This window comes from Nothobranchius furzeri, chromosome 2 (assembly GCF_043380555.1).
Source record: "Nothobranchius furzeri strain GRZ-AD chromosome 2, NfurGRZ-RIMD1, whole genome shotgun sequence".
Lineage (NCBI taxonomy): Eukaryota > Metazoa > Chordata > Actinopteri > Cyprinodontiformes > Nothobranchiidae > Nothobranchius > Nothobranchius furzeri.
The window spans coordinates 81,653,080-81,678,232 of NC_091742.1; the positions used below are offsets into that span (position 1 = coordinate 81,653,080).

At 46.1% G+C, this 25,153-nt stretch overlaps 1 protein-coding gene and 1 long non-coding RNA gene across 4 annotated transcripts in view; one reads left to right on the forward strand and one right to left on the reverse strand.

Moving 5' to 3' along the window:
* The window catches only part of arhgef40 (Rho guanine nucleotide exchange factor (GEF) 40), a 45,463-nt gene that overhangs the window by 4,982 nt on the left and 15,328 nt on the right, over positions 1-25,153 (reverse strand). For all 3 annotated transcript variants that reach the window (XM_054747430.2, XM_070548953.1, XM_070548954.1), the window contains exons 4-24: positions 22,866-23,151; positions 21,430-22,585; positions 21,035-21,273; positions 20,759-20,950; positions 19,997-20,111; positions 19,039-19,132; positions 18,839-18,919; positions 18,607-18,723; positions 17,677-17,775; positions 17,429-17,580; positions 15,256-15,394; positions 14,845-14,964; positions 14,427-14,618; positions 13,827-14,345; positions 13,394-13,758; positions 13,066-13,315; positions 11,606-11,695; positions 4,631-4,837; positions 3,392-3,571; positions 1,214-1,394; positions 764-874 (exon numbers count right to left, since the gene is read on the reverse strand). In XM_054747430.2, coding sequence (XP_054603405.2) covers positions 764-874; positions 1,214-1,394; positions 3,392-3,571; positions 4,631-4,837; positions 11,606-11,695; positions 13,066-13,315; positions 13,394-13,758; positions 13,827-14,345; positions 14,427-14,618; positions 14,845-14,964; positions 15,256-15,394; positions 17,429-17,580; positions 17,677-17,775; positions 18,607-18,723; positions 18,839-18,919; positions 19,039-19,132; positions 19,997-20,111; positions 20,759-20,950; positions 21,035-21,273; positions 21,430-22,585; positions 22,866-23,151 — 4,885 coding nt within the window. The remainder of the gene's footprint in view (positions 1-763; positions 875-1,213; positions 1,395-3,391; positions 3,572-4,630; positions 4,838-11,605; positions 11,696-13,065; positions 13,316-13,393; positions 13,759-13,826; positions 14,346-14,426; positions 14,619-14,844; positions 14,965-15,255; positions 15,395-17,428; positions 17,581-17,676; positions 17,776-18,606; positions 18,724-18,838; positions 18,920-19,038; positions 19,133-19,996; positions 20,112-20,758; positions 20,951-21,034; positions 21,274-21,429; positions 22,586-22,865; positions 23,152-25,153) is intronic.
* On the forward strand, positions 6,271-8,488 carry LOC139066402 (uncharacterized). Its single transcript, XR_011519294.1, has 3 exons — positions 6,271-6,390; positions 8,152-8,269; positions 8,352-8,488. It is a non-coding gene; the product is annotated as an uncharacterized lncRNA (long non-coding RNA).

Consider the following 25,153-nt stretch of genomic DNA (forward strand, 5'->3'; position numbering starts at 1 on the left):
ATGGCCACCACAGGTCATTTAGGGGTAGAGCGGGTTGTCCAGTAATCAAAAGGTTGTAGGTTTGATCCTTCTGCCAGAGAATGCTACTGTTGTGTCCTTGGGCAAGACACTTAACCCGCCTTGGTGGTCGGAGGGACCGGTAGCGCCTGTGCTCAGCAGCCTTGCCTCTGTCAGCGTGCTCCAGGGCAGCTGTGGCTACATTGTAGCTCATCATCACCAGTGTGTGAATGTGTGTGTGAATGGGTTGATGACTGAGTGTTTTGTGAAGCACCTTGGGGGGTTGTAGAACCCTGAGAAGGTGCTATACAAATACTGACCATGTACCATAGTTGCACAGGATGCCATCCATGTATTTATTGCTCATGTGCCTCAGCATGTCTGGTTCCACTGTACTTCAGTCTATACCATTTTATTTTACACAAGATGCCTCCAGGATTGTCCCAAAATGACCATAAATTATTTGTATTCTAACAATAATTTGAGGCTTCTTCTGTAAAAAAAAAAAAAAAAAAAAAAAAAGCCATCTTCTTCAACACACAGTGTCACTGAACATTCCAAAGCACACGCCCAAGACAAGGTGGCCTCCAGTACAAATAGCTTTAATTCTGGTTAAAAGGAATCCTGACCTGATACTCTTAGAGGATTTTACCCGACTCCATCATTTCTAAATGCAGTGTGCTGTGACAGACCTGAAATTTGAAGTTATTATTAATTATCTCGTTTAGACACACACAGGTGGTGTTGGTGCATGCTGCGTGCTCACCTCTGTCGCTAAGGCTGCTGGTGGAGTCCAGCTCTGTAACTGGACTTCCTGAGGCGTCCAGCAGGAGTTTGCTGGATATTCCCATGCAGAGGGACTCCTTCAGACACAATTCTGAGAGGGACGGAGACAACACTCAGGTTCTGTGATGCACCATGTGTGTACCAATCTGTTAATATTTTCATTTTTATCTAAAAAAACAGGCTCAATCAAAGTAAAATGCCTAATTGCCTCTACAACGGTCTCCCCCTGGTGGCCATATGGTAAAATACATGTTTTGCATTTCTTTCCTTGCTTTGTTACCCATAATGCAACAGTTGTTTTGTTTTCCAAAGAAAAGCTGGATTGATGCACCATCTGAGCTTTATGCAACATCTGTGAATGTTTAGACTGTTCATGAACTCTGAGCTGATCTGGATCCAGTGCCTTTGGGGGTTAAAGGTCGCAGTTTACCCGTGTTGTTAATGGCGTGTGTCCACAGCAGATGGGCGATGTCGTGGGCCCAGGCCTCCCTCTCTTTGCGGTCCTGAGCTTGCAGCGTGATGCAGTCTCTGGTTCGGGGAGCCTGTCGGACCCACACTTCAAACTTCACCCCCTCCTCCCCCACGCTCTGGGTCAGACCCATCTCACCAGTCTGCAGAGAGGCGATCCACACAGGTTTTATGTAAAGGTTAGCTTTCAGAGTAAAGTTTAATAAAACAATGGTTGCAGGAAAACAGAAATTCCAGGAGAGAGAAGCAGTTTAAAAAGTCATAAACTATAGATGATAACGTGCCTAGAGCAGTCATTTTTCACGTTACCCCTGACCCCAACATGTAAGACTTTATTCTATAGCCTTGTCTGGTATCCCAGTCCATACCTCCACATCTCCATATGCAGCATCACAAAGGAAAAAGGAAAATATCCAAGATGGAGGAAAAAAGATGGATTTATCTGTGTTTCAACTTCATTAACTAAACATTGTTTGTAGTTAATGTAGGTTAGAGAGCTGAGGTTAAGCACTCAGGCTGCTACCTTTACAGAGATGTCATGTTTCTGCATCTACTCTAAAGGCTTCAAGAACAGCAGCTAATTAAATTTAGGTGTGAATCTTATTTTCAAGGGTTTAAACCAGGTGTGCTGGAGAAGGAAACTGCTGATTTGCAGGATGGAAACTCCTGTTCTAGATTAACTCAGTAGAACGTAACCCTCCCACTGTCCTAATGGGTGTGACCCCGTGAGGAAAGTTGACCAGTGACCAGGGTTGATGGTAGTGGTCTGCAAATGGCGGCCCGCGGGCCACATCCGGCCCGCGAGCCCTCTCTTTGTGGCCCCCAAACCCCGCGCGCACCCCCCACCCCCACTCCCGACGGCCGACCAGGAGGTGTAGGATAGAGCTGAGGAAAATAATCAAATAATCAACGCATGAGATGCGGGCATAAACGATTCTACATCATAGAAGAGTACCATAATCAATAATAGTGGAATGTAGTTTTGTTATTTTAACGGCGGCACCAGCGCAGCATCCAAATCTGTCAGAGCGGTGTTCTCCACATTTACCGGGTAGGAAACTTTGATCTGCCTTCATGTGGTACTGCAGGGCTGAGCACTGGAGTTATAACCTGAGACCGAACCCGAGTCGAATCAGCCAGACTGGTTCTGTTGGATTTGGGCCGTAAATTATGTCAATTGAGCGGGTTGTCTCGCGGCGCGCTCCGCTCGCTCGATCAGCGACTGAGAGAGAGAGATAGAGAAAGAGGGAGATTGTCTGCTCAACCAAGAGAGAGGATCGGAGGACGCTCCCCCAAACACACGTTATTATTTTCATAATTTCATTATTGTTTCTCCTGGAAGCGCTCAGTCAGAACAAGTGCTGTGATGTCGGGAGATCCGGTCTTGGGGAGAGAGCGGGGTCAGTGACGGCGGCTGCAGCGTAATCATCTGTCTCTTTTATTTAGGGACACGGAGAAGTTAAAAGGAGAGAGAAATAGAAGATACATTTTGTTCCACTTTATTCTTTTGTTTCATGATGATAAACTGATGTTAAATTAAACTTAAAGAGAATCGGGGAGGAAGCTTTGGTTCATTTTAAGTTACAGGAGGTCTTGTTTCCTATATGCTCCTCCAGAGACAGCATGAGGGTTACATGGTGAGGGTCACACAGGACAGGTTAGTGCAGTCACACAGCCGAGCTGGAGGGGGGAAGGTGTTGTCCTGCTTTATATTGCAAGCGTGAGTGTTATGTGCATTACAGCCAGCAATCCAAACAGCAGTAGCCCCCCACCCCCACCCCCCCACCCCCCCCGGCCCTCTTGCTTCAGTCTTTTTTGTGTGTGGCCCTTGGACCATTATAGTTGAGGACACCTTATGCCTTGGGTCCATGTGGCAGGGGTGAGGAGTGAGCACCACCTCACCCCTGCCATGTGGACCTCAAGGGATATACCACCAACCCTGCTCAATGGTCAACTTTCCTCGTGGGACCGCACCCATTAGGACAGTGGGAGGGTTAAAAACCTGGATGACGGCAGTAATGAACCTTGGTCTATGCTAGCCTCAGGGCTAGCCGTTAGCTCCTCAGACCTAAAGGACTCTGACCCAGAAAGCTGCAGAGAAGATCTGATTGTTTATGAACCCTTTAGGTGTCAGCCGCACCTTGATGCTGTGTTTGTAGCTAAAGGTGGTGCGTCCCGGGCCTGGACTCTTCTGCTTGGTGAAGATGATGAAGTGCTCGTAGAGGAAGACGTTCCTGATGCCCGCTCGTTTCCTGCGAGGTCCTCCACACACTGTGAGCTCGCCCTGCCGCACCAGCTCACCTCGCTCCACCGCCGGGATCTGAGAACACAAACATCACATTATCCAGTCTGAGGATTTGGTGAATGCCTCAGGTTGCGTGTGACAGGTCCAAGCAGAAATACAAAAGCATCTAAGTCCTACTTCTTATGCTGCAGTGCCCTGATTGGGTCGTTGACATATTTACTAATTATCTAATGTGTTTTTGTGTTCTCAACTGGTTCTTCAGCTTCTGAACTCCAGTTTGGAGTTGTAAAGACTTCATGCATAAACTGTCTTGTTCACAACACAATAACAGAAAGCATGATTACTATTATTGTTGTTCCACTGCCTTCCATGGTAGCGTGCTCTGTCTTCACATAGATTCTCCTTAGTGTTGGATCTGGGCTCTAATTGGCCAGCCGAGTCACGTCTTTGACAAAGATGTGACTTTATTGTTCTTATCAATTACAGAGCTGAGACGTTCTGATGCAGCTGGGACTCCTAACAAAAGCAGACAGACGCTCAAAAGTTCCATCGTTGTCTCTCAGGACTCAAAGCCAGAGCCAGAAAGGCAAAAACAAGCAGAGAACAGCAACGAGAGCGAAGTCTGAACTCTCAGAGACACAGAGCTTTATTTTGAAACCCCTCGATGATAGGAGAGAGGCTTCACGTAGATTACAAACGCCTACGTCCACGCCCACTCACAGGCACGCTCACCTGCACTTACGCTCCTTTTTAAGTTGGAGAGCCACTGTAGCGAGGGTTGAAGTAGAAGTGTGTGTGTGTGTGTGTGTGTGTGTGTGTGTGTGTGTGTGTGTGTGTGTGTGTGTGTCCAACATTTGTCACGACTACCTCTGAGTAATACGGTGGTGTCAGAGTAACATCATGTAGGTCAAGAGATGTTGATGTTTTATTTTTTTTATTTCAACAAGGCTAATTTTATTTCTCACTGCTGTTGAGATGGAGTTGTGTAAAGAAAACAGAAGTGATGAAAATGGTAAAATATTTAAACACCAGGAATATTACACTGCATTTTTCCATCACTCACACCGACCCAGCATCACTGAAAGGTGGGACTTTGACCGATGCAGATTCATAAACCAGGACAGGCGCTCTCACCGGACACCCGACGATGAGGTCACTGGCCCTGAGGTCCTCGCCGTGCCGCTGGGCGTGTCTCAGGATGGAGAGGGCGGAGTCTGAGGAGGGGTTTAAGCCGCCCAGCTCTATGAGGGCCTCACAGTACTGCTCCAGCCTCTGAATGGGAGCCTGAAGGCACTGAGGGAAGGATAGAGGGGAGAGGGGGGAGGCCTGGGGGAGTTTGGACTTTAAGGGGGGGGGGGGGGGGGGGGGTGTACAGAAGGAGGTAAAGTTAATACCAGATCCAAATCTGATGGTACTACTGTTGTGTATGGATAGATGACAAAGTAACTCAGGTTCTAAGAATTCAGTGCACAACATAATGCATGGTGTCTCACTTACCTTGCTCTATAGAACTACATTGGGAAATAACATTGTAGATTTTCAAAATAAAACACTTTGCAGATAGGACCATCATGTAGCAGAAGATCCACAGACGACTGCCTGGTTAGAGACCCCTGCTTAAATATTAGCAAGTTCAATTCTTTCTAATTCAAAAATACTTTACTAATCCCAAACCGGCACAATCCTGCTTCTCCTAAAATCCGCAATCACCTCGCCTTTTAGCTCACATTGAAGATGAGATGATAGTTCTCTTACACCATTCCACAAAGTCATCCACCAGGTCTCTGGCTCTTGTCCATCCCAGTAAGACCCAACATCTGCAGAGTCATCTGAATATTTCTGCAGATGACAGGTCTCTGACTTGTACTGAAATTGTAGTGGGTGGAGTAAAAGGGAAAGGTGAGAGTACAGGACCCTGTGGTGTTCCTGTGTTAATGAGTCTGTTTGGGGCAGGAGAGGAGGATGCTGAAGTGTGTCCAGTAAAGAACCCAATGAACATGAACCTGAAGACGTTCTTCTATCTTGATCAAACATGTCTGACATTGTTCTGATGGAGCTTGGTCACAAGTTGCTTTTCCTGCTCTATATTTTCTGTTCTCATCCAAAAATCGACCAAACCACAAAAAAAAAATCATCTCAAACTGCAGCTCCTGATTTCAACCATCATCTCTTACATCATCACCACCATCAGTCATTATACATCCATCAGCCATAATCTCTGCAGCTGTGATCTGCGATGTGGTGAAGCAACATGAGCCCACGCTGCCTCCTGGTGGTCATCTGCTGGAACTTCTCCTTCCTTATTACCCCGCAGTGAGAGCCTGAAGATCTTAAGCTCTTTGATCTCTGCATGTAGAGTCTTGGTAGTAATCTCATCGTGCGGTTGATGGATTAGTTGTAGTTAATTGTAGCTTGGGAGCTCTCTATAATCTGGTTTTAATTGGCTTTTCTGGTTGTATATTAAACATGTAATTAGCTTGACTGTATACAGCTCGTTTTTAATTTGCTGCCACTTAAAAATAAAGCTACTGTAATTGGCGCGTGCTTGTGATCTGCTCAGTTAAAGTACTGATACTACGGCATCGTGATTGAACAGATTTCTGAAGAGAATAAATCATTGGCGGTTCTAGGGGCGGGGCCACAGGGGCACTGGCCCCTGCTGAAATATGATTGGCCCCTGTAGTGCCCCTGTCCTGTCACTCATCTGTCCTTTGTGCGGTGATGAGATTATAGGTGGATGCAATTCCGAGTCCAAACACTAGTGGCCGTGTGGCGCTAAGGAGCAAAATATTGTGTGAAATCCAACAGAAGAAGATTTGAAAGATTTCCAAGAAGGGAGAACTTTTCAACCGACATCGGATCTGATGAGAGTCCACGTTATGAGGAGTTTGTTGGTAAGTCACGAATCACTGCTTACTCACAGTTGCCATGTAAGTCAAGTCTGACAATAAGTCCAATGGAAAGCAATGCCGACATTAGTTAAAGGTAATGTTAAAAAGGGCTTGTGAAAAAACGTTAGCCCTTGCTAATCCATGTACTTCTTTTGTAATCCGCATTTCGTGTGTTAATAGTTGGCACTGTCTGATAGAGAACATGAAAAGAAAGGGTCAGATACAGGCGGGAATTCTGCAGTTTTTTCCCAAGAGAGTGAGTGTGTCAGCTGGTGAGAACGAGCATGGAGAAATCAGAGAGAGAGCAGCAGGAGGCAGTAGACCAGAGGCTGGAACAGGGCAAGGGACCTCCATTCCCCCTTTATCAGGTCAGAAAGAATATAATCTTTATTGTGCAACAGTCATGTCAGATAAACACGAGAGACAGCCTCTTGTAGGACATACCATGCTGGGAAATCAGCGTACGTGTAATATAAACGCGCCGTGGCGGCATGGTGTTGCGGGAATTTTGTGGCATTCGTGCTGCCACGGTTGATACTAATATCACCGCAACGCCGGACTTGTGAATGCATATTACAACTTGGCGCAACAGAAGGGGGTATCATGATCACGTGGGCAGTTGCCGAGCTCCGGCCGGCAACTATATTAAAAATGAAAGTAAACATGGGCCGTAAGTTTGGCTTTTCTAAACAGAATCAGCTGAGATGATGGCCGGGGAGCCTCTCCGTAAGAGTTGAAGCTCAGATCACCAGAGACTGCACGGGGACAGACACCTTCTGGAGCGGCTTGTTAAAAAAGCTTAATGAGTGTGGCTTTGATCGCAATAAAAAGCAAGTTATGTCCAAGATAAACTGAAGTCCGTGGCAGCGCAGAGACCGCCCCCAAGCTCTCTTTTCACCGCCATCGCATAATCTTTTGTAAAAAGATCATGATTGCACCACATTATCCAGCAGGACGGACTGACCACTTATAAACGACCTAATGCTGCCCAGTGTGTTCTGCTTATAATTGAGGATAACCTTTTCCCATTTTATCTTGGAGCTGATCCAGTTAATGTGGAGTCATTTTCTTGCACAGAAAATTTGCATTGAGCTTTTTATATTTATCAGTAATAATTGGGTCAGTTATTCCAAGCACCAAAAATAAAGGATTATTGTTTAAATTGATAGAAGTTGTTAATCGTGACAAATCATTAGTGGCAAAGTTGCTTCCCTTTAGTAAATGATTTTACGTTTCTCAAAGCATCTTTCCATTCATCATCAGTAATGTTGCAGTTAAGTTTCCTTTCCCACAGTTCCTTCAAGGTTTCCCTAAATTGTGACATTTTGATGTATTGTAAATTGTGTGGGAAAAGTCCTTGTTTGAAACACTGAATTTTCTAATTGGTTGATTAATTAAGGTCAAGGTTAAGTTTTCCAAAGAGATTTTGTGTTTTGGATATTCCTTTGTTAGTCCAACTTTTCCTGCCATTATTCTAGGTAAAAATAAAAAAAATCACCATTATCTCAAATTTGTTAAATGATGTTATCTTGTACTAATGGCACATATGTTTACTGAATTCTTCCGCTTCATGGTGATGTGGTTTACTATAACATTAACATAATGGATTTAAATTGTATTGGTTTCTTTGTCTACATCTACCACATCTCATCTTTATAGTCCAATCTTTGAAGTCTTCAATTTCAAATAAATAAAAATGTGGTCTCATAGAAAACAAAGTTTTGGCTGGATTTAGCTGGAGTTTGACATATATTTGTATTTTAGCTGCAAACTGGGACAAGACTCTCCAATTCAGACAACCAGAGTGAAGTTAATGACTCAACCTTCCATCCTGCTGGGCCACCAGAGTCACCAATCAATACTAATCCTGCAGGATCAAATGGTAAACATTGATCTTTGAAAGTAATAAATGCTTGTGTATGTATTTGGCTTATGTTAGATAATTTCTCATTTGCTGTTTTCAGACATCTTCCAGTGTGATGCACAGAATCCTGCGCAGACATCAGAACGGTGTTCTGTTCCAGTAGGACCTGGTGGTGTGCTTCTCATTTTGTAAAGGCTCTTTAAATTTAATTGAATTTTGCAGTCAGTCACTTGCAGATTCTGAATGCCATGAATGTTACATGTTGAGAGATATAAGCAACTGACTCAGACTTATTTAACTGACTTCCCACCAGACATTTCCCAGTCAAGAGCAGAGGGTCCTGTGATATTCTTCTGGTGTTTTTTTCACACACAAACATATTTTAACCTGATATTTGTGGCTTTGCAAAATAAATTGAATGCTCGTCTCGTCTCGTCTCGTCTTCCTCCGCTTATCCGGGTCCGGGTCGCGGGGGCAGCATCCCAACTAGGGAGCTCCAGGCCGTCCTCTCCCCGGCCTTGTCCACCAGCTCCTCCGGCAGGACCCCAAGGCGTTCCCGGACCAGATTGGAGATGTAACTTCTCCAACGTGTCCTGGGTCGACCCGGGGGCCTTCTGCCGGCAGGACATGCCCGAAACACCTCCCCAGGGAGGCGTCCAGGAGGCATCCTGACCAGATGCCCAAACCACCTCAACTGGCTCCTTTCGATCCGGAGGAGCAGCGGTTCTACTCCGAGTCCATCCCGAATGTCCGAGCTCCTCACCCTATCTCTAAGGCTGAGCCCGGCCACCCTACGGAGGAAACTCATTTCGGCCGCTTGTATCCGCGATCTCGTTCTTTCGGTCATTACCCAAAGCTCATGACCATAGGTGAGGATTGGGACGTAGATCGACCGGTAAATCGAGAGCCTGGCTTTCTGGCTCAGCTCCCTCTTCCCCACGACAGATCGGCTCAGCGTCCGCATCACTGCAGACGCCGAACCAATCCGCCTGTCGATCTCCCGATCCCTCCTACCCTCACTCGTGAACAAGACCCCGAGATACTTAAACTCCTCCACTTGAGGTAGGACCTCTCCCCCGACCCGGAGGTGGCAAGCCACCCTTTTCTGGTCGAGAACCATGGTCTCAGATTTGGAGGTGCTGATCCTCATCCCAGCCGCTTCACATTCGGCCGCGAACCTACCCAGCAAGAGCTGAAGGTCAGAGCTGGATGAAGCTAGGAGGACCACATCATCCGCAAAAAGCAGAGACGAGATTCTCCTGCCACCAAACTCGACACACTCCACACCACGGCTGCGTCTAGAAATTCTGTCCATAAATGTGATGAACAGAACCGGTGACAAAGGGCAGCCCTGGCGGAGTCCAACCCTCACTGGGAACAGGTCCGACTTACTACCGGCTATGCGGACCAAACTCACGCTCCTCTGGTAAAGGGACTGAATGGCCCTTAACAGAAAGCCACCCACCCCATACTCCTGGAGCGTCCCCCACAGGGTGCCCCTGGGGACACGGTCATAAGCCTTCTCCAAATCCACAAAGCACATGTGGATTGGTTGGGCAAACTCCCATGCCCCCTCCATCACCCTTGCAAGGGTATAGAGCTGGTCCACAGTTCCACGGCCAGGACGAAAACCACATTGCTCCTCCTCTATCTGAGATTCAACTATCGATCGGACCCTCCTCTCCAGTACCCTGGAGTAGACCTTTCCAGGGAGGCTGAGGAGTGTGATCCCCCTATAGTTGGAACACACCCTCAGGTCACCCTTCTTAAAGATGGGGACCACCACCCCGGTCTGCCACTCCCTAGGAACTGCCCCCGATGACCACGCAATGTTGTAGAGACGTGTCAACCATGACAGCCCTACAACATCCATAGCCTTGAGATACCCAGGACGAACCTCATCCGCCCCCGGGGCTCCGCCGCTGTGTAGTTGTTTGACTACCTCAGCAACTTCTGCCCCCGAGATCGGACAGTCCATCCCCAGGCCTCCCAGCTCTGGTTCCTCCTCGGAATGCGCATTGGTGGGATTGAGGAGCTCCTCAAAGTATTCCTTCCACCGTCCGACTATAGCCTCAGTTGACGTCAGCAGCTCCCCATCCCCACTGTAAACAGTGTGAGCGAGTTGCTGCCTTCCTCTCCTGAGGCGCCGGACAGTTTGCCAGAACCTCTTTGGAGCCGATCGATAGTCTTTCTCCATGGCCTCACCAAACTCCTCCCACGCCCGAGATTTTGCCTCGGCAACTGCCACTGCTGCACCCCGCTTGGCTATCCGGTACCTGTCTGCTGCCTCCGGAGACCCACAGACCAGCCACGCCCTGTAGGCCTCCTTCTTCAGCCTGACGGCTCCCCGAACCTCTGGTGTCCACCAGCGGGTACGGGGGTTGCCACCACGACTGGCACCGGCCACCTTACGACCACAGCTAGCAACAGCCGCCTCGACAATCGCAGAGTGGAACAAGGCCCACTCGGACTCAATGTCCCCCACTGCTCTCGGGACGTGGTCAAAGCTCTGCCGGAGGTGGGAGTTGAAGACCGTCTTGATAGGTTCTTCTGCCAGGCGTTCCCAGCAGACCCTCACTATGCGTTTGGGTCTGCCAGGTCTACGCGGCATGTTCCCTTGCCATCTGATCCAACTCACCACCAGGTGGTGATCAGTTGACAGCTCCGCCCCTCTCTTCACTCGGGTGTCCAAAACATACGGTCGCAGGTCAGATGATACGACTACAAAATCTATCATCGACCTGTGACCTAGGCTGCCCTGGTACCAAGTGTACCGGTGGGCATCCTTATGTTCGAACATGGTGTTCGTTATGGCCAAACTGCGGCTTGCACAGAAGTCCAATAACAAAACACCGCTCGAGTTCTGATCAGGTGGGCCGTTCCTCCCAATCACACCCCTCCAGGTCAAGCTGTCATTGCCCACGTGAGCATTGAAGTCCCCCAGCAGGACAATGGAGTCCCCTGATGGAGCACTATCTAGCACTCGTCCCAGGGACTCCAAAAAGGGTGGGTACTCTGAACTGATATTGCTAAAATTTCTCAAATGCTGTGTGTGGTTGTATTTTGTCAATGTACAGTAAAAATTGATGTATAATTGCATTGATGTTTTTCAACATGGTGTTGGGGTAAACTGTATCTACCATACAAAACTGGGAATAGTATGCAAGTATGTTGGACTGTACGTGGCCCCTCTATAAATATTGTGGCCCCTTGATGGCCCCACCCTCAGAAAAATCCTAGATCCGCCACTGGAATAAATACAAAAGGCTTGTGAGTACGTGTTGGGCAGAAACACACTTTAAACCTGAGATGTGTGTGGGAACGTGTGTGTTTTATATGTTCTGTGGTTCCTACCTTAAAAAAGTCAGCAGCCTCTGTGACCAAAGGGGAATCCAGGTCTGGTTTTAACCTGATGTACTGGGAATACTGGAGAAACTGCTCTCGCTGTGGGCCAAGGAGAAAACAAAAGTACAGTAAGACTATAACAGGACTGTCTTTGTCACAAAACAGAAGGTGAGAATGTTGCTAATAAATACAAAGAAAACACATTTTCTAGCATCATCTATAGAGTTTACTCACACATCCTAAAGTAAAAGCTTTGGCCATAGAAAATATGCATGAATACTGTTAATATGTATTCTAGGATGATCGAACAAATAAATCTTATTTTTTGTCTTGAACAACATTTCTGTCTTTTCTTGAATCAGTCATTCTTTTAAAACCACTAATGTCTTTTACACCACAAGACTCAACCTAGCTAGTGTGTGATAGGGCTAACATCCTGCTAGCTAGTGCATGGTGGGATTAACATCCTTTCAGTTTGTAGCTATAATGATAAAAATAATGACCCGCACTTGTACAGCGCCTCTCAGAGTCAGGACTCCAAAGCTCTTTACACTACAGTGCATCATTCACCCATTCACACACTGATGGTGATGAGCTACGATGTAGCCACAGCTGCCCTGGGGCACACTGACAGAGGCGAGGCTGCCGAGCACAGGAGCCACCGGTCCCTCCGACCACCACCAGCAGGCAAGGCGGGTTAAGTGTCTTGCCCAAGGACACAACAGCAGAATTTTCTGTCCGGAGCCAGGATCAAACCTGCAACCTTCCGATTACTGGACAACCCGCTCAACCTGATGAGCTACTGCTGCCCCAAGAACCACCAGCTATTGCTACTATGTGCAAGTTCAGGTGCTGCATCCTTGCAGCGCCACATTAGAAGGCTGATTTAGTGACTGCAATAACATCAAGTTTGTATGGAACCCCCCCCCCCCCCCCCCACACACACACACACACACACACACACACACACCAGGATGTACACTGAGGTGAGGGAGGGAACAAACATGAAGGTGCTAACATCATCACTGTTTACTTCCATTCTTCTTGGTCGACGAACAACCCGACCTACATAGACCAGGTAAGGCTGTCCTTTGAAGGATGCAGCCCCAGAACTTGTACACGATCTTTATTTGCTACATAGTACTAGCTTTCCATAGGGTCTGTGTGTAATTCTGTTTAATGCTCCGGTATCAAAATTCCATCTACTACCAGAGTACCAGAGTTTAAAACCATGGGCTGCTCTGCGGTCCGTTCACCACGTTCTTTCTCTAAAAATTTGCCCAAATCTTGTTTTTACCCACTGACCAAACCCAGTGTGTATTTTATAGTGCAGGAACAAATACCTCCATGCACTCCTTTGGTCCAGTGTAAATTATATAAACAAAATACATCAATTAAAGGTTCCAGTACAACGGCTACACCAGCAGGTGGGGCCCAGGTAGAACTCTAGTGGACTTTTAGAAGCTTACATATTTGCTGAAGCAGTCCTGTTGCAACAAGCTGTGAACGAGAGCTCCTTCCATCGCTGGCAGCAGATTCTGTGAATGAAAGTTAGTGAGGCTGGTCCAGTTGGGGAAGACCGAGTCTTCCTTCCCCCTGATGGAGGCCGGGGAGTCGGAGAGCTCCAGCAAGGGCAGGTATGTTTCCTCCACCCCCTTCAGGACTGCTACATACTGCCTCTCTGAGCTCAGCATCCGGCACCAGAGCAGGTACAGCTTGCTGCAGGACAAATGGACAGCAGATTAAAAACAAGAGAGTGTAAAAAGCAGAGAGTACATCGATGAAAAAGAAACACACCTCTGTGCAGATGAACCAGTCCTGTCTGTCCCAGTTTCCCTCTCAGTCCGGCCCAGAAGGACATGTTGCCGTGGCGACCCTGTGTGGTCCACCACCTCCTTACTGCTGACCTCCACCCCACGGATCAACACCCCTCCTCCTCCGCTGCTCCATCCTGGGATTGCTGCAGCCATGCTGGTGGTGATGATGGGGTCGGCTAGGGTCTTCCGCCCCAGCCAGGACAACGGGGAGCTACGACTCGCCCCGCCAATGGGAGACTCTGGTTTGGGGGTCGCGGTGCCTCTGCGGGGAGCCAGAAGAGCCTGGAGGTCAAAACTTGGATGGCGCTTCCTTGGTGGCTTTGGAGGGAGCGGGGCCTCTGTAGGCTGGGGAAACCAAACATGAGTCAGGGTGAATGTTACACACAATGTAAACGTTTTGAGTAGAGACTTACACTCTTCTTTGTTGGATTCAGAAGGTTCTGCAGGAACTTCCCTCCTCCAGCTCCTCCTGCCCCATTTCCTCCGCATCCACCTTCTTTCTTATTCCCTTTCTCATCTCCTATCTTCAGTGTGGAGCAGGTTTGTGGTCTGAACAGTGATGCTAGGGACCCCCACGACTGCAAACCCCCATCCCCTCCTCCAGCACCCAAGCCCCAGTCGCCCTCTCCTTCAGGCCCCATCAGGTCCCAGAAGTTACTGCCAGATGGTGTTTTGGCCTTCCCTTGGCCTTGATTCTGGTTCCGGTCCAACTGGAGGAACCGTGGTTTGACCTGAGCTACGGTCTGCTGGTAGCGCTCTACCGTATGAGTCCAGAGATCAAGGAGCGCCCCGCCGCCAAGCTCCATGGCTAAGGACCGTGCGTCCTGGAAACGTGATGGAGGAATTGGAGGGAGGGATGCAAGAGGACAAGTAGAAGTGGGGGGTGAGGGTGGGGAAGGGGTAGAGGAAACTGCATCACACCACTGGGTTGCCTGGCAGGAGATAGAACAGAAAAGATTTCAATCCATAAATCTGCTTTTTGTACCTTCCTGCTACTTCCTGCCTTCCGTTACCTCTGTCAGTGTGGACAGCAGCCTCTGGGTGTTGTCCAGAGTGGTCCAGCAGTCAGACAGACAGTGAGACATGTCTCTCAGCTTCTCCCTCACAGGTGGAAGTCGGATCTGGACATCACTCAGGCCTTGCCAGTTCAGCTCACACCATCCCTCTAGATCACTGAGCACTGCCAGGGTCTCGCTGTGGAGGTCCTGATGGATCCATGAAAAACAGCTAATGAAAGCTAAACGTCGCTAAAGAAAACCTTCATGTTTTCTGCTAAAAGTCACAAAATACATGACGACCGAGTCTAGCTATTATGCCTTTACAGCAAAAGCTACATAATCAGGTGCATGAACCTGCTCAGGAAACGCATTTATGCTAACCAGACATGATCTTTATTGTGAAACGGGAAATGCGGAGGGTTGCGTCGCTCACATTGGCGGTTTCTCTGAACGTCCTGAACTTCTGTTGTTTAAGCGAGAGTCTGCTGAGAGATAGGGGAGGGTCCTTGTAGTCGTCCAGCTGTGACTGGACCTGTTCGATCTCCTTATCACACTGTGGATGAGAGAACCAGAGCCAGAAGGCCCTTGCTGTTAGAACACTATTGGCTCATCGCACTGAGACAAAGATGTGAGAGGAAGTAAAGAAACAAGCTGTGAGAAGAAGTCAGTCTGGAGTCCATCGTGACTATTTTGGAAACAGAAAAAATGAAGTGCTAATGTTTAGCTACAGAATCATGAAAGCTGCATTCTTCTACAGGTGTGTGTGTGAGCAGAGCTCAAGTTCTACTTAAACTAGAGCAACATTCAGTAGAGCTCTACATCCATCTGGAAGACCGAGAAAGACCTTTTCTAGTTTGTCCACCAGCACAGCCAGTCGTCCCAGCGCCTCCAGGTCACGACCTCTCTGGTTGGAGACCTGGACGAGCTTGTGAAGAGCATCGTCCACGCTGTCGTAGAGCTTAGAGGTTGCAGCGAGCGCAGCCCTGTGTGAGACAAAGACAAAAATCTAATGGTAGCATCATCGTCTGTCTGGGTCATCAGGGTCCTAAAGACCAAGTTCACTCATTTTTTCAGTTTATCAGCAGTGGTCTGGAAAAAAAGCTCTGGCGCTCCTGAAAATCAGAGTAAACAAGTAAAAACGGTTTCTTGTCCATTAAATCATATTTAAGCTGTGTGAGAGGATAAAGATTCTTCCAGTTTAGCAGTGGAGGTCATATGTCTCTGTGTCTAGTTGGTGGTCAGAGGGTGTCGTTCTGGTCTGTCATGGTGGATTAGGAGCTGGGGCAAAGGTCAATATAATGGTCTGTCTGCATCCCAACCATCATGTATGGTCACGAGAGCTGGTTAAAGATCCTGAATACAAGCAGCCAAAATATGCATCCTCCATTATCGGATCACTGTGTCACACCCTGTCCTGACTCCCCTTTCTGTTCAGTCCTGTGTCCATGTTAATTGCTCCCACCTGCCTCTCGTTTTCCAATCACCCAAGCTCCCAGCCCTCTTGTATTTAAACCCCTTCAGTTCTGTGTCTCTGGTTGGATCATTGTTTCAGTAGTCCAGCGTGTTCTGTTATTAAAACCTTTTTGTTAAACCGTTCCTGCATGTCTGCCTGCCTGCCTTTGCTTCACTCACCAGCACACTTGTGACACACTGCCGATACTCCCCTCACAGAACTGGAATGCCCCCTGGAGGGATTATGAACTCTCCCTGACCAGGGAATCCTTTGGGATCCCCCAAAAGGATCTGGAGAATATGAGTAAGGAGAGGGAAATTGAGGTTTTGCTCTTGTAGCTCTATGTTAAAGGTGCAACTTTAAATAACAGAACAAGGTGGAATGATGGTGTTTGTGTCTGATGAAACCAAATGTGTTTTGTGTAGTTGAGAGGATCTGAAACATAAATCCCCCTAATAGGAAAGCTTTTAAGCCCTCGGGTCTAAACTGATTATGTCAGTATTTCCTGCTCATCTAACTGCTCAGTACACTGTAACATTTGAGCTCATTATGACAGTTTAGTTGAAAAAGTCTACTTATTTTTCAGTCTAATGTCTATCCCAGCTGTAAACCGACTCATTTATGAGAGAATGTAGCTGATGATGCATTTGTTCAGCCATCTAGGGGACAGGAGGGATGCTTTTTAGCTCGTCTGGAGCTGGTTCAAACGGTGCTTAGATTTATACTGCATGCAGGAGTTTAACTGTGTGTGACATATTCCTCTGTGGTCCTATTTCTGAGTCTTTAGACAGGGGACCTTTTTGTGTCCACATTGAGGAAGAAAACAGGAAAACCAATCAAAAGAACAGAAAACCACAAAAGAAGAAAAAAAGACGTTCTGCAGCTTGACTAAGACTGGGTACTTCCCTTCTAATCTTTTATGAGAGAAGATAGCTCACACTGCTAAGAACCACTTTGAATAAAAGCTCTCTCTCTCTCTGTGTGTGTGTGTGTGTGTGTGTGTGTGTGTGTGTGTTGTATGGGTAGGGACCACTAAGCAGCTCTTAGCATGTAAGAGGACACATCATAAGCACCATTGGCAACACCAACAAACAGAACATTGCTCTCCAGTCTAAGCTGCTGTCTATGCTTTAAATTTACGTTTCATTGGAAGCCTAACCTATCTATTAGCTACCATAGAAAAAACTAGCGTTATCATAACATCTGCTGAATCTGAGAAGGGTATGGTACATACTTCCTAGACCACTACACTTAGAGAATCTGTGGGCGTGGCTTATTTATGTTCAAGCATTTTTGTTGCTGCTGTTACTGTGATTCATTCATTCTTTCATTCATTCATTCATTCATCCATTTCAAAAAGTGCTTCAGCTCACTGGTCTGAAGCGTACACCTACATGTTAATGTAGCCATCAGTACTTGATTTCTACTCACAATCGTTTGTTTTTGAGCACAGAAACCTCGTGGTATAGAAACAATCTAGTTCCCTAACGTGCTATGATTATGTTCCCCATCGGAAGGCTTCAAAGTAAGAGGTCCAACAAGAATTGTCTGTAGTTTCTGGTACCTGCAGTCTAGTGATTTCTGCGCCAGTGCAGAGGAACAATTTGTCAGTCCAGCAAGACAAGCCCCGCCCCTCTGCTGAAGTTCAGTTAGGCGTTGGTCCACCAGGACACTCGTCATGAGCTGCCTGTGTTTGTCGAGGCTCTGGGGAACATCCTTAAAAGATGAAGAAATGTACTGAGTACACACATTCAAGGGCTTCAAAGTGACATAGCGAGTAAGATGTTCTGATAGCATTTGATGGAAGATGACCTTAATGTTGTCTGGCATGGGCTCTGTCTCTATCGCCTGCAGTGCTTCTCCAAGCAGCGAGAGGGCGCTCTCGCAGCGCTCTGTCAGTCCCTCCAGCCTCTGATGGGGAAAAAATGTCAGTTTGACTATTTTTTCATTTTGTGTTTTTAATCAAGATCATTCTCTTTGACATATCAGGGTAAAGCCAATGTGTAATCAATGCAGGGCTGTATGTTGGTGCAGTTGGTAGCACTGTTGCCTTGCTGTGAGAAGGTTGCAGGTTTGAATCCTGATTGCCTCCATTCTGCATGGAGTTATCATGTTCTCTCCATGTATGCATGGGTTTTCTATGGGTATCCTGGATTTTCTCCCACTGACCTACAAAATGCATATCTGACTGTGGTCCCTAAATGTTCTCTGAGTGATCCAAATCAGATATGATCTAATCAGTTCATTAAATACATCACTTTATCTTAGCCCCTTGACCTCTCCCATAAAACCACATCTGGCCTAAAAGCATCTAGATGGTGTGTTACTATAAGTGCCTTCATCAAAATTTGCCATTCCCAGTCCTATGCATGTCTAATGTTCTCTAGTTAAGCATCTACAGGTGGTGAGAGCCTATTTTATTATACTACACTATACTACACTATACTATACTATACTATACTATACTATACTATACTATACTATACTATACTGTACTCTTATATTATTGAATTAAACAATACAATTGAAATGCTTTTTAAACTTTTACTAAGATTATTACTCACATATAAATGAATAAATAACATAAAAAATTCATAAAACATTTAAAACATTTATTATTATTATTACTGGGTTGATTTTTTTATGACCAAATGCACACTCTATTGTAAAAAAAAAACTACAAAAAAGATGCTAAAAGCAGATGAAACACAAATTGATCAGGAAAAAAATATGTGATTTTACCAGTCTGAAGGCCAACCAGTCTGCATGACAGTGACTGAAGTCTCCATTCAGCTCTTGGGGCAACTGTTGTTTGTCGATATATTGCTGAAGGACGGCTGTACCCTGCACGATGTGAGTCTGAGAAAAGGAAGGAAAATTCAACACAACAATACCTACAGTAAACAAACAACACAACAGTGCATTTTGATGTTATGTACATAAAATTATTAGCATACAATGTTGGTGAGATCACCTTGTCTCTTTCCAGAGTAAATAACTCCTGCTGCTCCTCTACCAGGACTAGGACAGATCCAAGACCACCAGGCACTAACACCTGGAACACAAACACATATGTGTTTGCGCTACTAGCACGTCTGGAGAGTAATTAAAGCCTACAAACCAATATTTGGCACATTTGTATTCACAACAATTTATCTCCCTCCCTTGACTCACCTGGAACAGTTTAAGTGCAGAGAGGCACAGAGCAGATGGTTGGGAGCGTCTGCTGTCAATTACCACTGTCAGACCTTTTTCTTTGGCTTCAGGCCTTATGGGAACAAAAGCAAAGTTAATACTCAAATCAATAATTGACTTCCTTTCATTATATTTTCTTTCTAAAAGTATTGCATCACCTAGTTGCTCAGACCATGTAGGCACCTCTAACCAGGAGTGTGATAGTTTAACTAGTGTATGGTCAGTATATCTTCATTGCAAAAACAGGAAGCTACCCAAAGTGACCTACATTTTTGCAGCTCATTAATGTTCCTGACTTTTATACATCTGCATTTCAAAATGAAAGCACGCTGACAGGTCCACCTCCATAAGGCATGAAAGACGTACAGTAAGGGTTAGGGCTTGACAACATAATGTGGCAAGGTGGATAAACGAGGGCCTGGGCGGGATTCGATCCCCAGACTCCCGGGTGAGTGTCATACGCTCTAACCAGTCAGCCAAAGGGACATCCCCTTGGCCAAGTAGCCAGGGCGCATGATCAATCGGGACATTGTGACAGGACGCTCACACTGTCACATCTTCCCCCCTCTTTCCACAAGCACGTCCTCGTGCTCCCGCGCAGGGTGCCACAAACTTCACATCCATGGACCTACTTAACATGGATCCTGCCAACAACGCCAAATGTGGCAAGGTGGAGAAACGAGGGCCCGGGCGGGATTCGATCCCCAGACTCTAACCAGTCAGCCAAAGGGACATCCCCTTGGCCAAGTAGCCAGGGCGCATGATCAATCGGGACACTGTGACAGGACGCTCACACTGTCACAATAGTAAATGCTTAAAGTGCAAAGGCCTGACTGCAACTTAGATTATTATTTTTAGTGCATGGGAAAACAAAAATGGAGTGACTCATTTTGATTTCCTGATAGGGAGTGGAAAGTGGAAGGACCTAAAGGCTTACCGAGTGATTCTGTGGAAGCAGGCCAGAACGTGGGCTGTCTTCTCTGCACAGAAACTATCCTCTGTTATATTTGCATGTATGAACACCAGAGCTCGCCCCAGCCTGTCCACTGTACCTACGGTTATGAATCATAGAGTTATTAATAAATGGAAAGACAGACAATATTTCAGTGTAGCAAGACTGTGACCAATTGTCTATACTAGGAGCTTGATTCTATTTACCTGAGACAATGTAAATGCTGAAAAAAAAAGTACCAAGAAGTTTGAGATTGGGTTCACTGCATGGTGACATGGCAAAGACAACACATCACTCATAAACCAGTTTCACAAAGAACATTCCTTGGTCAAATGAGAAATGTTGCAAAACCTCTCCCGATCGAACATGACTTTTGAGTAAAGAAACATGGCAGATGAGGAGTAGTATTTGGATTCCTCTTGCTGTAGTCCACGTACTTTCTGGTTGACTGCACATCACATTTAAATGGCAGAAAGCTCATTTGTCCTCAGAGCACATCACACACTGCCATTTGTAACTGGAACAGTCCCTTACATGCTTCAGAGCACTCTTAACACTCCACACATGACAGGAATATCTGATAAGATTATCTTTGGAGCCCTTCGGGGCATCCTTAAGACTGTTGGAAGGAAAAATTGGGTAAAACTTTGGCATAATTATCTTGCCTTGTGAACCAGGTCCAACCCTAACACTGTGTCCCCTGTCATGTACCTCATGGCTCTCTTGAGTAGGTAGGAGACAGCTTACCTGTTAACTGTAGTTTTCCCGACTGAAGTAGGTCAGCATCCAGGTCCCTGAGAAGAGGAGGCTCTTCATAGATAACACCGTTTTGTTGGTCAGAACATGTGACCGATGACCCAACCTCCTCTGTAGAGTGGTTTAAGAAAGATGTGCCAGACTGGCTACTGCATCCAGGCAATGGTTCAACTTCTGTCTTTGCTGACAAAGGGGAAAAAGCAAACACTTAAGATGACGAGGGACGGTTCATAACATTTACACAACAATGTATTCATGTCTTCGGACCTGTACTGCATTTCCTTGTGTTTTCTTTCTCTTTGCTCTTTGTTGTGGGCTCTCCATCTGGTTCATCAGCCTTTTTCATTGGTTCAGACTGGCTTTCCTTGGTGAACCGTAACTCTGTACATGCAGAGTTATTGGCAGGATTTGGCTGAGGAGTTTTACCCTGTAGTTTAACTCCCTTCTGGTTTGTACGGCCGCCAGACTTCACCCTCCCTTTGGCCCCCTTTCCCTTCCTTTTCCTCCTAAAAACAAAACACAGGCAGATCTTACCAAGGTACAATGGACAGTTTTTGCAGTGCAGCAATCTGTGCAGAGTTTCAACTGTTCTTTAACATGCAATAAAGTGCTAAATTACAACAAACAAGATAAAATAGTAAATTTTATTGAACAATCTCTACCGTGGTGCTCTGAATCCAGCTGTTTTAACTTCTTTCCCCCTGGGGCACACTCTTTCTTCATTCTTTCCTTTGTCCTTTTCATCTGTAACTGTTAACTCACATGACATCTTCATTTTAGACTCACTGCTTGGAGAATTGTCACTTTGTGAAACTCCAGTAAAGAGTCTCTCTGGTGAGTTCAATGTTGGGGTGACAGCATCGCTGTCTCCACTCAGTGGTTTGTCTGTATCCTCAAAAACAGAATCGGATTGTGATCCATGATCTGATAGGCCCTCTACAACATGCTCAGCCTTGTGGCAGAATTCATAGATTTCATTTGCAGCTAAGCTGTCACTGCTCTGGGAGTCTTTACCTCTGTGATCGTCTCGAGGCGACTGTGTGAAACCGTTGCTGTCTCTTTCTCTACCCACACCTGGCCGTCGTTCTTCAACTGGGCCATCAAAACAAAGATTGGGGGTTTCTAGTCCTTCCGAACTTCTGCTTATTTTCCCTCTTTCATCAGAGTCATGAATCGAGGAAGGGTAAGCCCGTCTTTCTCTGCCAGATTCTGCAGCAGCTGCTGAAGGCTTTGGTGGTAACACACCATGCTTCTGGGTCACCACTTCTCCTTTGAAGCTATGCATACCACGGAAGCTTCCTGACCTCTCTGCTTTCCCGGAACTCCAAACTTTTCCTTTGCGTAATTTGATGGCTTTGCCTCTCTTACATAAAGGTAAGGTCTTTGTTTTGCAAATCCCATGCATCTCCAGGTACCTCTGCCTTGAGTCAACTCCCCCATCAGGACCCCCTCTGGGTTCCAAAAGCTCAACGTAATCCCCATCAAGATGAGCCTGCCGTGCAGTCCGCCCTAGCCCATCTTCACTGCGCCTTCGTCGGAGCATGGGGTCAGAGTCCACGCCATCTGGTGGAAAACCGTCATCCTCTTCCTCATCCCAGGACCAGGAGTCCAGCTCAACAGAGGAAGAGCCACCCCAACCTCCTAGGCTGCTGCTGCCCTCACTAGGAAGGCGGCTGGATATCAAACCATCAGCGTTGGCCATCAAGCCAATCTCCTCAGATGGGTCATGGATGAATTTTGGGTAGACAACCTCCTTCCATGGTAGACGTACTACACCATCACATGTGCTGACCAGGCAGGTGTCGAGTCCTCCTCCAACTGTGCAAAGACGTAATGTAAATGAGTGAACACCAATAATAAATGGTTGTCCTTTTAACATTTAGGATCAATGCAAGAACACCTTTAAATTCTAGAGTTTGACCAAGCAGTAAACAAAAACAAAAACAAATGAACTTAAAAGTGCAACCTCTGATAAACAGCTACATATGACATAGTATTTTATGTGGACATTCAGAACAAATGCTGCTTTTGTCGGAGTTTGAGAGCAGATACATGTGTGTCTGATGTCAGTAATTTAAAAAAGCTTTTCCCTGCAAACCTTCTCGCTTGTGGCCTCGTTCTTTGTTGACACTGTGCAGCCACTCGGAGGTGAACACTAGAGGGTGTTGCGACTCAGGCACCAGTATTTCTTGAACGGTGCGACCCCCAGGTGCCAGACACTTTAGTGCCAGTCTGGGGCATCGTGTAGAGAAGGGCACCACCTGCAGGTAGAAGTCATTACAGCGCAGAAGTCTCCAGTCCAAGGTGGAGAGCTGGACCACCACTTTTTCACCCAAACAGAGAGGCCAGCCGGAGTGGAGGAACAGGCAACCCAGATACTGAGACTGATCAAGAAAATAAATGCATTAGAGCTTTGAACAAAAGACATTCATCAACATTCAACATGTTACCCTTTGAGCCTCTCTAGGTTGATAACATTTCCTGAAATCCAACTTTTAAGGTCGTGTCTTGTCTCATACATTCTCTGACATGAACAAACTGTCTCTCGCGTAGGAGCTTTCCCGCTCGTCTGACACCGGAGTCGAGAACCTGCACCGCACTAGTCAGCACTTTTTATTCTTTTGTCCAACTGACGCTGAAGCCAGCGCCACATATAAAAATCAGACACGTGACCCAAACAGTGTTTTCCACATGGTACAACCACTTCAACTGACTAACTCTGGAGAGCAGTGAGTCAGACAGCAAGCCGCACATGACCAGGTCCCCTCAACAGCCAGCTGCTGCTAAAATAACACTCTGTCTCACCAGAGGAAAACAGTCTCTAGCTCTATAAGAAAACACTCATTTAAGCCAACAGCACTGCCAGTTCCGCAAAAACATTCATAGAAGAGCTCTAAGGATGAAAATCTCAGCTTGTGTCTTAGGCTCCATTATTCATCTGATTTATTAAGGTAAGGCTTTTTAATCCAAGCAGCATTCCTGCTCTCACAAATGCTGTAAGATCTAAATCCCCCATCTTAAAGTCCGAAGACGATCAAACCTACCTCTGCTCTCCCCAGTCACGTCTACAGTACTGACCTACGGCTGCTCCCGCCCTCCTCCACACCCTCCAAACACATTAGACAATTTCTGGCTCAACGTCTTTTATATCATCCCTTTTCCGCCTCTTTGTACGTTATTCAACTTCTTCCCCTTTTCCTTCAGCCTCTTTTGTGTCTCCGCTGCAGTCAAGTGAACATTTGATAGCTTTTATGTTGGATGTTAGCATATAAATGCTTTTTAGCTTCGGTCCACTTTCTAAAACTCTTTGGGGGTTTTAGTTCGGCCCTTTTTCCTTTTTCCCGCTTCACAAAAATTCCACAACCAGTCCCCAGTCTGTAACCTGAAGCATCTTCTCTTTTTTCTTTCTTTTTTTTTTTTGGACATTCACACGAGCACACCAGCCACTGTGAATCAAGGCCATGTTCATTCTCTCCGTATGCCCCTCCAAACTCTCACTCTCTCTCCCCAGCAGTAACACAATCACGTATGGAAGGAATTATTGACATGACTCAAAGTCCCAGGCAACTCCACTCAGCAACAGAAAAAACACAACTTGTTGTGTGAGTCTAGAGAAAACGTTACGAAGAAACACGATATGAAGCTTCTAAGCACAAACCTGAGCTAAACACCGCCAGTGGTTTGATGTTGTGATCAGAAGGTTTAAAAAAATGTGTAAACACCAGACATTTGACTTGGCTTCACTTCGTTTGTTCGCCTAATTTCTTGCAAGACAGTATTTGCAGATGCAGTTACATAAAGTTTGCTAAGTGAAGACTTCCCTGAATGGAGATGACAGAAAACTACAAGCAAAACCTTTTTATTTACCGTTCACATTCTTGTACAACCCTTCTGTTGAACAGAGCATCCAAGGAAAGAGGCTGCCATGTCTGCCTGTCAACCTGCCAGTTTATTTCACTCATTCATGTTATTGCACGAAAATGGTAAAATGTCAAGCAAATGCAAGGAACTTTCCCTTTTGGACCCTTGAGTTGTTTTATATCAGGAAATTAGGTATAATTGCATAATTTGGGAAGTAGAAATCTTAAAGAAACAGTACTGGATTTCTCGTGACTGTTAGATATTTTAAGTACTTTGGAAGATTAGACTTTTAAATTAGGATCTAGGTGTGTAATTGTTGCCATTATGTGTTAATTTGTGGTTGTTTAATTGAAAATTTTTTTGTGTGTTTTTGTATTTTGATCGTGATCGTTTTTCCTTGTTTTATTTTCTGTATGGCATTTTGTTTCTGCCATTGTTTCTTTTGTTTAGTTTGTTTTGTGGTTAGTAATCTGTCTCATTTGGATATAAAATAGTACCTTTGACGTTTTCCAAGTTTTTGGTGGT